At 40.6% G+C, this 15,831-nt stretch overlaps 1 protein-coding gene across 1 annotated transcript in view; it reads right to left on the minus strand.

Annotated features, from left to right (window-relative positions):
• LOC137431444 (periplakin) overlaps positions 1 to 15,831 on the minus strand; it is a 135,082-nt gene that overhangs the window by 23,310 nt on the left and 95,941 nt on the right. The window contains exons 13-16 of the mRNA XM_068122769.2: positions 11,630 to 11,727; positions 8,359 to 8,519; positions 3,808 to 3,986; positions 1,968 to 2,106 (exon numbers count right to left, since the gene is read on the minus strand). Of these exons, the coding sequence (XP_067978870.2) occupies positions 1,968 to 2,106; positions 3,808 to 3,986; positions 8,359 to 8,519; positions 11,630 to 11,727 (577 nt within the window). The remainder of the gene's footprint in view (positions 1 to 1,967; positions 2,107 to 3,807; positions 3,987 to 8,358; positions 8,520 to 11,629; positions 11,728 to 15,831) is intronic.

The raw sequence follows: 15,831 nt of genomic DNA on the forward strand, positions 1-15,831 counted from the left end.
AACGAGGGTAGGAAAGATCATGGATTTGGATCATGGATCATGGATCATGGATCATGGAAAGACCCCCTCCACCCCCACCCCAATTTCCAATTTCCCCTTGTTGGAGTTTCCTTCTGTTTCCATCTTGTCCACCCAATGTATCCTCTCTTGTCCTCCATTCTACCCCACACCATTTGTTTGTCAAAGTCTCCCTCAATCTAGGCCTTAAACTCTACTGTTGGTGTTTCCCCCTTCTATCTACTGTTCCTTTTGCATCTTGTTATGTCATGATCTGTTTAGTGTGCTAGTTCTTCCACGAGCATCGAATATGTATATCAAAAAACCTTGATTGAAATACATTTTGAATGGAATACCAATACCAACTTTGCATTAAAATTTCTATACATGTATGCCAACATTGTGGAGGAAAAATATCGACTTTGTATTCTTTGTTAATAAGATTTCATTGCATTGGTCGATTTGAAAGCATGTTTACAATGAATAAAGTTATTGAATAGAACGGCACTCGCTAGAGTGCATACCTCTGCCAGGTTGAACAGTTTACGTTTTGCATCCCATTGATCGTCCAGATCTGAACCAAAATCTAATCGGCTTGTTCTTGTCACCAAACCAATTCATCCACCTTGTTTTGTCACGTCATCCACAACTTTTTGAAATATCATGCTATATATATATATCGTTTTGGCCCCATCACTCAATGGTGAAGAATCACTTTAAAATGATATTAAATCTTTCATATCCAGATTTGTGTTTGGATGTTCACCAAAATCGAATCAATTCGTTATCGTCACACACACAGCCTGTCCACAAAGTTGCGTCCGAATCCATCCACAACTTTTTGAAATATCATGCTATATATCGTTTTGGCCCCTTCACTCAATGGTGAAGAATCACTTAAAAATAATATTAAATCTTTCATATCCAGATTTGTGTTTGGATGTTCACCAAAATCGAATCAATTCGTTATCGTCACACACACAGCCTGTCCACAAAGTTGCGTCCGAATCCATCCACAACTTTTTGAAATATCATGCTATATATATATATATATCGTTTTGGCCCCATCACTCAATGGTGAAGAATCACTTAAAAATAATATTAAATCTTTCATATCCAGATTTGTGTTTGGATGTTCACCAAAATCGAATCAATTCGTTATCGTCACACACACAGCCTGTCCACAAAGTTGCGTCCGAATCCATCCATAACTTTTTGAGATATTGTGCTATATATTGGTTTGAGCCCTGACACTCAACAGTAAAGATTCACTTGAAAAATTCTCTGATTTGGATCCGGATTCGAATCTTCACCAAAATTGAATCAAACCTTCCTTGTCACATATGCAACCTGTCCACCAAGTTTCGTCACATTCATCCACAACTTTTTGGGATATCGTGGTATAAATAGTTTTTTTCCCGATCTCTCAATGGTGGAGCTTCACTTCAAAAACCTCAAATCCAGATCCGGATCTTCACGAAAATCTAACCATTTTGTCCTCGTCACCTCCACAACCTCACCACCAAATTTCGTCCAAATCGATCCACACTTTTTTGAGATATACTGTTCATAAACGGACAGACAGACAGGGTTAAAAAACACAACCTCCATCCACCTTCGATGGCGGAGGTAATAACCGTTTAATACAATATTCAGCATTGTGTCTGTTCAGACAATGGAAGGATAAAGAATAAATAATAATGAACAAAATAAAGACTTTCTGATTTCTTTTTCATAGTTATCACAAATCATCATTTAAAAATTCAATATGCTTCCATATTTCGTTTTCCTTGAGCAAAAGGATTTTTTTTTGTAAAAATTAATGACTCCATAGACATATCAATGAAGAAAGAGAGAAACTAAAAGCAGAAGAGATACAAGAGAAGAAAATGAAAAAAGAAAAAGCAATCGAAGGATAAGTCCTGGCCCATTTGTGGAAATAATGGAAGATGGTGAAATGTGTCTGTTACCTGAAATTCTTTTCTACGTTCAAAGGTTGATTTAGAACTGACTGGCACGGTGTGCTCCTCCAGAAGGCTAGTTTCAATTGGTAACAGATCATCAGCCACTTCCTTCAGTTTTCCTTCCAGGGAGTGGCTTGCTTTAAGCCTGTGGGGAGAAGGTTAAAATAAAAACTACAAGATGGTGGAAGTGGGGTGGTTAACAAAGGTTTGGAATGAGAGCATTTTATTGTGATGCAATTGCAATTATCACTGTGTGAATTTAGTTATTGCTGTATGGATATGAACATCATGGAAATAAGACTCATGCTTGACCTGACGATAGTGATAATGTTATGTACAGGTAATTAAATAATTAATATCAAACACATTCGTTATCCAAACCATTTTCACAAGGTCCCCAGCAATTTCTCTAAAATCATTAACAGCTATTTTTTTTAACCTTTCTTGTTTTGCAAATAAACAGAAAACAAGTACAAAAAGTTTTAATTAAAACAAAAGCCGCGTCGATGTTACACAATGCCTAGATGCAGCTGTGCCTATAACGTCGATGTTATAGGCACAGGACATTCCTATTGATTCGATTACTTGATGTTATTTTTGTGCAAAGTGAAAATATATCTCGGCAATTTCCCGTGTGTGGCGACGAATTTTTAATATATCTCGGCATTTTCCCGTCTGTTATTTCAGGCAGTGTATGACTGACCATGCCACGATTTAAAAAAATATATATCTCGGCAATTTCCCGTGTGTGGCGACACGTGAACGAAGCTATGCTCCTCTCTCCACATTATTGTGACGACGTATAAATTAAATATTTCATCGTGACGATTGTCATCAAATGGACGAATTTTTAATATATCTCAGCATTTTCCCGTCTGTTATTTCGGGCGGTGTATGACTGACCATGCCGCGATTTAAACAAAATATATATATCTCGGCATTTTCCCATCTGTTATTTCGGGCGGTGTATGACTGACCATGCCGCGATTTAAAAAAAAAAAATCTCAATGGACTTGAAGTTACAGGCCTTTGAGAATTCATTTCGTTCTATAAAGGGCAACTTTCATCGGATTTTTCTTCCCGTTTTTTTTCAACCGAGTCTAAAACTATGTTAGCGACTGTGAAAAATGAAATGGTATATCGAATTTGATTTGAAATAAAACTGTGTGAGAGAGGAAGACACCACGGGCCGACAAAACAGGCCTCAAAGCTATGCGAGTTAATAAAATGGTGGATATTTGTTTATATGAAGCCTCTCCCAAAATGGGTGGAGCTATGGTTCCCAGAATGGGTGGAGCTTTGAGGTTTTGTCTTCTCTGCAAGAACAAGAAGAACAAGAAGAAGAAGAACAAGAAGAAGAACAACAACAACAACAGCAGAGGGCACTCTATTAGCAGCGTCTGCGACGCGGCTAAAAATGTGGAACTTTCTCCTGGTTTGCCTGCTGAACCGGCTTAGTTGACAGAGTCAAGTTCTGTCACGCCGATTCCGAGTCAAAGGATGAGTCCTGACACTAAGTTTGAGCCTGCGTACAACTAACTTTCTAAAGTACTGCACTTGCATTCAGAACTTATATTCCAAGTTCAACTCCTTAAGATAATGGAATATATGATTAAGGATTTAGTTTTGCTGACAGAAGGAGAGTTGCTCTTCTCATGCATTAGCTTTACAAAGGAAGCATAATCAAAATTGTGTACGTACATTACCCAGCCACTTCATCAAAAGTGCAATTGACTATCCCAAAGTACTGCTTTTAACGTCCGGCAAAACAAATATAATTGAAAATGTGATTACAGCATTCTACCAATCTAGCTTAAACTTAGACTTTTTCATCAAGAAGATATACTTTTTCCCGTAGTCATCCCTCATTCGTTCCACGGTGTCCAACTTAGAGGTGGTTTCTTCAAGAAGATCAATTAATTTGGATTTGCAAGGAAATTCATTTCCAATGTCTATGAAAGATTTTGCCTCGTCTTTTGCTTGTACAAATCTCTCGTTCACATCTTGCACAGCCTCTTCACTTATCTGCAGGTAAAAACATGCCAGACAAACAAATATGAATAAACAAGGAAAACTCCACTGTTTAACCTGTGAATAAAAACTTCATCACCTGAAATGGTACATGGTTTGTAAATGAAGGGAAACTAAACTAAAATCTTGTAAACTGAGAACTATTACTCCATGTCATCATAATTTAATTTTTCCCTTTGCATACGTATATGAAAAATGCACCATTAAAGAGCAAATGTGTGTGAAATTTTCCTCCAATTTCTGTGGGCTCAAACATGCAAATGTGAAACCCAAGGCAAACATGGCAAGCCGATCCCACTGGTGTATATATATATATATATATATATATATATATATATATATATATATACACACAAGAAGAAGAGCTAGCATGGAATCACCCTCCCCTCTCTCCTCCATCCCCCACTCTTTCTAGCTCCCCCATTCCCTCCCCTACTCTATCTCCCCCACTCCCCTCTCTCTCGCCCAGTCCCCTCCTTATCCCTCAACCCCCTCTGCCCCCCTGTCTTCCCCACTCATATTCACGTGCATTCAAACTGAATGCGGAACCATGCCAACGTTTTTTTTCAACCAAGTAAATCGATGATTACCTTTCCACCGGTAGATAATCGGGTGAAGGTGCAGAACATTTTTGGGAGCAAAATACATTGCCAGTGAAAGAAGATGTCGTAATGTGCGGACATGCTAAGAAACACTAAGTTGGGACCCGTATCAATAACAGTCGCTTCATGGAAGGCGATCTTACGCACTTGTGGCACAACATTACTAAAAAGCAAGAAATATGAATTTAGAGATGCATAATAAAAGAATACTGGATTTTTTATTTTTTAAATATCATCAAGGCTCGTGGAAGAGCAAGAACACAGAACAGACAATGACGTTCAGGAGAGCAACAAAAGTTGACACAAAATGTAAAATCTCAACAAATACAAAGGATTATACACACAAAGTTATGGATTATATCTGATGAATTATTTGCAATAATGGAATGGGAAACGGGAACAGGTGGAAATGAGATTCTAAACATGAACGGGTCAAAAAGTTCGGTGGGATTTCTTCCTTCCGTTTAAGTGCTGCTTCATCAGGATGAAGATTAGCATGGGCGGTGTATAGGCACAGAACGCTGGCTTGATTGCTTGATGCATCGAAAAAATAACAACTCGGGTTATGTAATGAAGACAAACCATTGCTACTGCTCGTGTGCATATATAAATACACAGTGTTTATATAGCTTGGATCGATTCCAATTCCACTGGGCCATAAAGGAGTTATCTTATACACCGGAAGGTTTGAAGCCGACACAAACTATGTTCCTCAGAATGCACCGATGGGCTGCAACCTTTCGGCATTTGATGATGCTTTAATTGTCGCTGTTGGTCTTTTTCACATCGTTTTCACGTTGTTTTTCACATTGTTTTCACATTTTCCACATCTTTTTCACATTCCACATAGCCTGGTGTTGGGCTAGCGGCTCGGGTGCCAGCTTAGGATCCTAGGATCCTGGGTTCGAATCCCGGTCGATCGCTGAATTAACGCCAGGGGGGTTGACTCAGCCTGTCATCCTTCCAAGGTCGGCTAATTGAGTACCAGTTCACTGGTAATTCCCTGTTTGTCGTAAAAAGGCGACAAAAAGGGTTGGCGGCAGGAAGGGCATCCGGCTGTAAAACATTGCTTCAAAAAGGGGACCCAAAAAAAACAACAACAACCACGGTCCCCGAAAAAGGCCAAGCCCTGCTTGCGGGGAAAAATGGCCTCTAAAGGTGGTTTTTTTTTTTTGTTGTTTGTTTTTCTAAAGGTGGTCTTTTTCACATCGATGAGAAAAGTTATGGGGAAATCATGGCGGTTGTGAATATAATACTTCTGTTTGGGGCAGTTTTGCCTCATGTCCCATGGAGTGCATTATTTAATGATATATCAGGTTTAAAAAAAATAATTCTGAATTGTTTTCCAATTCCAATCTAGATTTCGACATAATTATTTAGGCCAAAAGTTCTGATTGTAAACATATTAAATCAGATTTTGAATATCACCTTTTAATAAGCCGACATGATAATCTTGCCAGGAGCCAATCACAGTGCACCTAGCCTCATCCAAGTAAGGACTTAGGACACCCCATGTAAAGTTTTGACTTTTTCAACATATTTCAACATAGAGCTATTTGATCTTCATTTCAACAATATTGATAGATAAAGGTGATATAATATAACAAATATCATGAAACATTTACATTTTGTAGTCCATTGTATAATTTAAATAAACATAAATGCAAATTTCACATGTGGATAAAGTAAGTACACCCCTACATTTATCACTACTTTAAATACCTAAAATTAGAATCAGGTGCACCAGCTCAGGTGCAAATGATTACAACATCGTTAGAGAGGATCTTGGAGGAACCTGTCTTATTTAAACCTCCGACATTTAGTTTGGTTTGCTCTTTGTTGTTGAATTGTGCAGCGTCACCATGCCTAGATCAAAAGAGCTCTCTGAGGCCTTCAGAAAGAAGGTTATAGATACCTACGAGTCTGGGAAGGGATTTAAAAAGATCTCCAAACAATTTGAAATCAAGCCAAACAGTTCAATCTTGGTTCCATCAGACCACAGAATCATGTTTCTCAGTCTGAGAGTCCTTTCGATGTTTTTTTGCAAACTCCAAGCGGGCTTTCATGTGTCTTTCACTGAGGAGAGGCTTCCGTCTGGCCACTCTGCCATAAAGCTCAGATCGGTGGAGTGTTGCAGTGATGGTTGTCCTTCTGGAAGTATCTCCCATCTCCACACAGGATCTCTGGAGCTCAGCCGGAGTGACCATCGGGTTCTTGGTCACCTCTCTTATCAAGGCCCTTCTCCGCTGATTGCTCAGTTTGGCCGGGCAGCCAGCTCGAGGAAGAGTCCTGGTTGTTCCAAACTTCTTTCATTTAAGAATTATAGAGGCCACTGTGCTCTTGGGAACCTTCAATGCAGCAGAAATTTTTTTGTGGGCTTCCCCAGATCTGCACATCGACACAATCCTGTCTCTGAGCTCTGCAGGCAGTTCCTTCGACCTCATGGCTTGGTTTTTGCTCTGATATGCATTGTCAGCTGTGAGATCTTATATAGACAGGTGTGTGCCTTTCCAAATCATGTCCAATCAATTGAATTTACCACAGGTGGACTCCAATCAAGGTGTAGAAACATCTCAAAGATGATCAAGAGAAATGGGAGGCACCTGAGCTAAATTTCAAGTGTCACAGCAAAGGGTATGAATACTGATGTCAATGCGATATTTCAGTTTTTTCTTTTTAATAAATTTGCAAAACTTTCTAAAATCCTGTTTTCTCTTTGTCATTATGGAGTATTGAGTGTAGATTGATGAGGGAAAAAATGAATTTGAACTATTTCAGCATAAGGCTGCAACATAACAAAATGTGAAAAAGTGAAGGGGTCTGAATACTTTCTGAATGCACTGTACATACATACATACATACATACATACATATATATATATATATATATATATATATATATATATATATATATATACTATATGGAAATGTGTGTGTGTGTGTGTATTGTGTAAATCTCTGAATTCTCCTTGTGTGGTGAGTTAGGTCTGGGTATAATGGAACTACTGTCAGCAAACAAATAATTCAAACACTTAAGTGAGGAAATTATGATAATGAAGGAGCAGCGCTCCTGCTTGAGACGGACGAAGTGACGGACAAGACACAAACTCGTCCGAGAAGATGTTTATTGAATAATCATCTCGGGAACTCTGCAAGCCCGTTTATCGGGTTCGCATATATATATCCAAACCAAAAAGCATACATCAGAACCAAAGCCACGCCTCTCAGGCGAGGCACGCTTTGGTGGTCATGTGACCGACAGGTGCAAAGGATTGTAACCTCGGCGCCGCGGTTTGGCCGCCGGTTACGTCACCGGCTTGGGCCAGGAGATTCTGTTGCTGGTCTCGAGCTTTGGGGAACCCATGGGTCGCTACAATACCAATAGGGGCCTCGATACATCAAAAATGTAATGTGAATAGCCATGGAATTGCCGATTACATGTAAAGATGTGAAAAAATGGTGATATCCCTTGGACTATACATTTCCATCAATGTTGCTTTGACACTTCAGTACGAGTGTGATCACATCGTCCCAGAGGGGATAGGTCATTTCCTCTAATGAGGAATAAGTTTGCTCACGTGTTTGGTTAAAAAAACCGAGTTAGTTCGTTAATTGACCACAAAACTTAAGCCTCGTCAACCATTTGCTTGCTCTGAAACACAACAGTTTCACATAACCAAACATTTCAGAAAATGTTAATAACAGTGTGTTTTTGTGTCAAAGCAAAAATATTACATCTGTTTTCGCCACAAGTATCAGCTCACCTCAAATTTTTCAAGGCGTCCTCTGCAGTCTGCTTGTGGGTATTTTCGGTCAAGTGGATGATGTAGCTGACCCTGCCAGATCATCTGATGTGTATCCAAGATGTAGAAGATTTCTTCAAACTCTGATATAAGGGTTTGTGCCTTTTGTTCCTCCACCATTTCTGTTCATCAGTGGGTGTTCAAGGGGTTTAAGGTTAATGCTTGAAACTGCAGTTTGCCCTGTAAATTTTGCTTTTGCAAAATGAAGTACACAGAAATGTCAGGTATAAATGATTATGGAAAAGCACAAGTAGTTATTCAAAACATACATAAAGCGGGAAAAAATCATTTTTGAAAATTACTTTTTCCATTTATTGTTAAAATGACTATATTGTCGTGTCCCCAGGATAACACTCAAAGAGGATGAATGAACGAAACGAGCTTTACTCCGAGGCGTATACCCAACTTGGCGGTCGTGACATGCACGGGGTAGACGGTAGCAAGGGCTTACCTGCACGGAGTTCACTGGGCTTGCTCGAACCCACCACAAATAAATGAGACAGAACACAATGTAACATGCAACAGATAATGGGTTGATTAAAACAATGCAAGGGAACAACGAAAGGTAAGGTAAACTAAATTTCCTAAGTGAGTGTCCCTCCATTCCGACTCAGATACGAACAAGGCAAAAACAAAAGTAAAATAAAAGAAAAAATGTTTGTGTCGTGCAGCCACTTAGCTCCGTTCTCAACGAGGGCTTGATGGACGTCACAGGTCTGGTCGGTCAGCAAAATGGCTACGCTCAGACCTGCTCAAGATAGCACCGAGACACGTTTTCACCACACCACAAATGTGAGGTAATTCGAGCCAGCGGTCCCCTCGCGCTCTCCACTCCGTCCGAAATGCTGCAAGCTCCACAAACCGTTGGCAACGCCCCCTCCTCACGATATAAGTTTTCCACACCACTCCTCCTCTGCACCAGGTCCACACAGGCTCCGAACTTGCTCCACCAATGCTCACAAACCAAAATGTGACCGCCTTTCGCGAACGCAAGGACCAGAAGAAGGAATGCAACCGCCTCCAACAACCGCCAGCACAAAGAGACCAAGATGGATTCTTCTTGCTCTCGAATGTTCCACCACTGACGTCACACTTTGTCCAATCACCGAGCTCTGTTCATCACTCCATGGCTTCTTAACCAGTCACGAAGCTCGGGGCATGGCCTCCCCGTCACGAGTCATTGGGGGGCGGAGTCTAATCTCTGTTTGGGAATGTTTGGATGACGTCGGGGTTTACTTGTCGATTGGCAAATGTGCTGGTTTCTGTCGGCCATGGAGGCGTTGTGAGCAAATGAGTCCATTACATTGCTGTTCTTGTTTGGCTGGCTTTTAATTGTAGTAAAGACAGAGGGAAGATCACAGGCGGCAAATTACACACTGGGGAATTCATTTTTAAGCCCTATAATTAATTAGCACAAAGCCACGCCCCTTATGGCGACATGCAAACCGTCTTACCCGAACAGACGGCCTACTTATGTGCATCAAGATGGGTCTTCTTCACATCACACGGTTCATACTAAAACCTACACATTCTGAACTTTCGTCAGGTATTCCATTGTTTACCCCCACAAACGTAACAATATGAATTCACCCACAAACATTCCTGTCCTCTATTTGCATGCTGTCAGGGTGAAGGAGTAGGGTATGGTGAAAGGAGAGGAGACCATATTGCGGCAACCTTGATTATTTAACTTCATCTTGACTAGTTTTGCTATAAAAAGCAGAAATCTGCTAATTGGTCAAAGTTTGATACATCAGCATGTACATTTAAAAAAACTCAATCATTCAATGACTGCTATGTTCGTTATTTCTAACCCCTCACTTCTTCTATGCATCGTGTCTTCTAATTAGATCTGTCTCACAATCGAAAATGTAAAAGAAAAATCGCACTCGTATTCAAAGGAAGCGGTTCAGTTTCGCATTTTAAATATGAAATAGGCAAAGCCTAGAAATCAACGAAACCCTTCAGAATTACCATTTATAACCCGTTAAAAACACCCTTAATCCCTTCTAGAATTACACTTTGGAACCCTTTAGAATTAAACATGGTGGGTTAGAAATGTTCTTTTTCATTTTTTATGGACAGATGGAAGGAAGGATATAGCCAAATATTGAAGCAGCTTCGCCGCTTAAAAATGCATTACGAGTTCACAGGCAGGAATTGGTTATCAGAAATTGAATTGTCAGAAACAGAAAATTGGTGATCACAGAGGTGAGAGGTTCCATATTAAGCATGGCAGGTAATCCAATGTCCACCCGCCTGAAATGGTGAGCATGTGACTTGTTCAGGGTATAATGCAACACACTTTGGTCAATTTAATTGCCTCTTTAAGGGCCACAGACACAGAAAATCATGTTTGGTTTAATTAATAGATATTGCTTCACTTAACACTTAATCGTCCTTTTTTTTTGAATAAATATCACTCGATTGGCCCCACCACCCAAAAAACGGCGATTTGATTGCTCATGTGACTGGCTACATCATCGAGGGAATTTTTGTTGCTGCTGGTAGTTTTTAATAATGATTTTGACTATCAGAAGATTCTTGGTCAGGCAGTTATCATTGCGTGCTGAGAAACCTTTCCCTTGATTACATCACACAGGTGACATCATGAATGAACATCACGATTTTCGGGCGGGACTCCACTACCAGCTAAAAACTACCAGCAGCAACAAAAATTCCCTCGATGACGTAGCCAGTCACATGAGCAATCAAATCGCCGTTTTTGGGGTGGCGGGGCCAATCGAGTGATATTTATTCAAAAAAAAGGATGATTAAGTGTTAAGTGAGGCAATATCTATTAATTAAACCAAACATGATTTTCTGTGTCTGTGGCCCTTTAAACATCTGCATAATAGTATGTTAGATAGCCCGATGAGCACAAGCAGAGAAAGAAGTAAACTCTATGTTTGCATGGAATACTAATGGCATAAAGCCTAATGAAATTAGAAAAATTTAACAAGTCAGGAATATAGTAGTTCAATAATATAATGAGCATGAACCCTACTTGAGCTGTCCGGCCCAAAGAATAGCAAAAAGGCAAATAATTATTTTTCATTAAATCTGCAGTTTTTGTTCTCTCAAACAAAAGCAGATAAACCAAACCCTGGCCTGGTATGACAATTCCTTTGGAAAATATTTTGCCCACCACAGCAATAACATTTTGTTTAAACCAACAACATTATCATAACTGTATGTATGGTGGACAGCTCATGTTAATTAGTTGTCTTGCCTTTCACATTCATTCCCTGCAGCTCCTGGAGACGAGCTTTTAGTTTTTCTTCCAGGCCCTCTTGCCTGTTCTTGACGCTCGTTAACAGTTCTTCCAGTCTGAAAAGAGAATCATTTCACCCTGGTTATTATATTATGCCCACTCTGTCAGAATTATGATACATGTTATTTTAGTCATCAAGAATATCTGTGCAACTTATAAAACATCTGACATTTTATTTTCAATATATTGTTGCGGATCCCTCCGTCGGCCTTTTTCCCCTTAAGAAGGGGGGATTAGTCCCCTTGCCCGCGACTGACCGACGTGAGTCCTGAGGGTCCCAACGCTCCTCCCGGTTGGGAGCAGCCAGGGTATTTGGTCTACAAAAAGTCCCAAGGACCTGAGTGCCACTCCTGACCGCGAGCAAGGGAGGGACTCCTGCTCGAACCCCGTTTTCAGATGTTATGATTGCCGAGCGGTGTTAGCAACACGACGTTCGAGCCCTTACCAAAGACTAAACCCGATCCTGGAACGTTGGCCGAAATCGCGCCACAGGTTTTCAATGAGGGAAATCACAAAAACGACCGGACTAGCATGAAGAAGAAGAAGAATGAAGGTAGGAAATACAAATGGAATTTATTACTAATATTTACACAAATCAAAGGAACCAAGGAAGGAGGAAGAATAAGAAAATAAAGACAGAAGGAGTAAGAAGACACAGTGCAAATACTAGCTTACCTATAAACAGTCTTACTTAAACCCCAGGACAGCACAGAAGACGGACGAACAATCAGACATACACGGGGGATGATGATAGGGATGAATGGCTGGAAGGAGAGGAAGGTTCAGGTGGGATGGTAGGACGACCGGGCCGGGAGCGAGCAGCCGCCGGCTCTCCGCCCTCTGGTCCACACCGCCGGGATGCTCCCAGCAATGCGTTGGAGCCCGTTGTGGCAAGGCTGGTTGGCAACAGCGTCTCCCTCACTCGTACTCCCGCAGGTTGCACGTCTCTCTTCACCAACTCAAGCGCCTTCCTTACAGCAACTACCTTCCTGCTCCCTCGCTCCTTTGACTCCCTCAATCCTCTGCTGAACTCTTACGCACTTTCGGTGGACTGCCAACTCTGACGCCTCTCTCTCTTTCACAAATGGCTTGCTGTCTCGCTCACTCAAAGATCTTGCGCGTGCGCTTATATTGCGCCTGGGGCGATCAAGCCGCCGGCCTCCAGGACACGCCCATCGGTGAGCTCGCCTCGGCCTTGATTGGTCGCGAGGGCTCACCGATCCCGCCCCTAGAGGAGGCGTTGGCAAGGCCACGCCTTGTTCCTGGCGCTGGGCTGACTCCTCCCACCTTCTGCTCCGAGATGACCTCGTGCATAATGGACGGCGAATGCAGTTGGCAATGCGAATTGCGATGGTGATGCCATTAACCCCACCCAAAGTTACTGGCGCTTCGAAGATGCCATGGGGGCTTCGGAGGGACCTAATCTTATTTCATTTGATGCCATGCAGAGTCGACTATTGGGAAACACAGCCTTAAACTACATAGAATAAGGAGATAACTAAAAGAGAGAGATATATGATTTGCTACGTGTATGTATATGGCTTAACTAGGAGGACGACCTTTGACCTTTACACACAAAACGGAGATATTTACAAGAATGCATTACCCTTACAACAATACAAAACCACAACAATTCCCAAATCCACAACAATATTCTTGTTTGCAAAATGGTCTTAATCCAACGCAATGTTTTTCTGTGCATACATTTTGCAATGAGATAATCATACCAGACTTTAATGTGTGATTCCATGAGGTTTAAATCCGCAATCATTTGCTAAGGTTTTCAAAATCCACACAAACAAAAATATACTGACGCCTCCTAATCTCGATCTCTGTCCTTCCGGCATGTGATGTATGTGTGTGTGTGTGTGTGTGTGTGTGTGTGTATATGTATGTATGTATGTATGTGTAGAGATATATATATATATATATATATATATATATATATATATATATATATATATATACACACACACACATACGTAAGACCCTCCTTGAGCCATATACACCCGAAGAAACAAAATGCCACAAACTTTCATGATAAAAGTAACATTTCAGCAAAAAAAAAGAAGACCTTGCATTAGTAAATGCACATTTGACGAGGTTTAAAATTATTTTCCAATCTTAAATCCATATTTGTCTCGAATTACTAATGATACAATTATAATACAGATAGTAAAATAAAAGTTAAAGTCAACTCATTGTTAATTGTTTGGTGGATTGTCAATAACTTTATCTGGCAGCTGTAGTCAACTTGATAATTTGAATACCGACCAATTAAAATAAGTTCCTTTGTAGACAAATTTCACCATTTCCAATCACACTAATTTCAACACCAACAATTCAAATACTGTATAACTTAATTTAATTATAAAATTGGATTATAACATAATCACTTCTACTGCATAGCATACAGCAATTACAACCAGCACTCATTCGATTGCACCAATTTATTGCACATTCAAATTGGCAAAAGTTGATTCAGAGCTTTTAGGATATTCCCTTTTCATCATGATTAATGGACAATTGAACACAATACACAAAGAAGAGGTTGAAATCGATACAGTTTGTAATGATTCATCCTGTTGAAATACATCAGTAAAAGTTGACCACTTGACTTATCAAAGCTGTGGCCACTATCGAAAATGCATACAGAGTTGACGAAGACGAACCAACATCGTCGTCCAGCTCATGAAGAGGCTTTGAACTCTGCTGTGCATGCGCACTTGAACCTGCATGGTCACAGCTTTGATAACAGTCAAGTGGTCATCTTAGACAGAGAAATAAAGTGCTTTGCTCATGGTGTAAAGGAATCCATTTGGGAAAGTGTTGAATCACCATCTCTCAACAAAATGGGAGAGTTTTGCGATTTAATTTGTCACAGACGTGAGGCTTGGTTATGACATCTCTCCCATGTCGTCTGCAATCGTCACGGAACACCCAGATTGGTCAACAAACAAATTCAGCCTTCCAACGGTTGAAGTCACGTGGCGATTTTGAAGTTTCTTCTTCACTTCAACATCTGCAGTGAACAGGGCGAGTGAATTCTCGCCGAAATACCCGCCCTACCAACTTGCAAGTACAGCTTTTTCAATTATAAACTTTTCCTGAAAGAAGACTTGTTTACTTGCAAAACAATTATACAAATTAATTTTATGGAAATGGAGATAAAGCCAGATGGGGCATGATGATGGATAGCCATGCATACCAACAAAGCATATTCATGGAGGAAGCATGTACCACGTTTACTTCCTGTCCTTTGACCCAGATTAGTCAAAGGGCTTTTTGAAATTTCCACATATCCCATTATAAAAGCTGCGTGGAAACTGATCCAAGAAATAAACAACTCTGGATCAATGGATCGGAAATAAATGTTAGAGGGCTCCATCTCAGCTGTGGCCTGTGGAGATGTCTGTGCAGTGGCCTTCTTACAGGAAACTGTCTGCTTCGTCAACATAATGTTTTGGAAGCAACAAATTCCCTTTTCATTTATTGTGTACAACTTTGCTTTTGTAGCGCAATACTTATCAGGAATTATGAGAAACTCCAAGTTTGCTGTTGCTGAGTTAGCATGCAGTGGTGGTGCGTATGCAGCCTGTGATCATTTTCTGGGGGTGCGGCTGCGCCGCTGATGCAACGCCGCCTAATACCAATCAGATGGTACTCATTTTGCCGACCTTGGAAGTAAAACTGGCTGAGTCAACCCACTTGGTGTTAATTCAACGGCAGGACAGGGGCTTGAACTCAGGACCCCAATATCTCAAGCCAAAGATCTTAACCGTTAAGCCAACACCTGGCTTCAATGTCCAGTTATAGTGGATAAGTGAATGGATGTGGCTTAATAGCTCTAACTTAAAGAAATGAATGATTAAACAAATAAACTAGAATATCACTTGGGAGAGAGCATACCTCCACCAGGCTGAATGAACATTTTGTTTTGAATCCCACTGATAGGCCGGATCTGGATTCGGACCTGAAACAAAATCTAATCGGCTTGTTCTTGTCACCCAATCAACTGATCCACCAAGTTTCGTTATAACGTGTCCACAACCTTTTGAAATGTCATGTTACATATCGCTTTTCACCCCATCTCTCAATGGAGAAGAATCACTTTAAAAAGAAAAAATTCTTGGAGATGAATCCATATTCAGATCTTCACC

Source organism: Myxine glutinosa, chromosome 1 (genome assembly GCF_964187855.1).
Source record: "Myxine glutinosa chromosome 1, kmMyxGlut1.1, whole genome shotgun sequence".
In the NCBI taxonomy this organism is placed as follows: Eukaryota; Metazoa; Chordata; class Myxini; order Myxiniformes; family Myxinidae; genus Myxine; species Myxine glutinosa.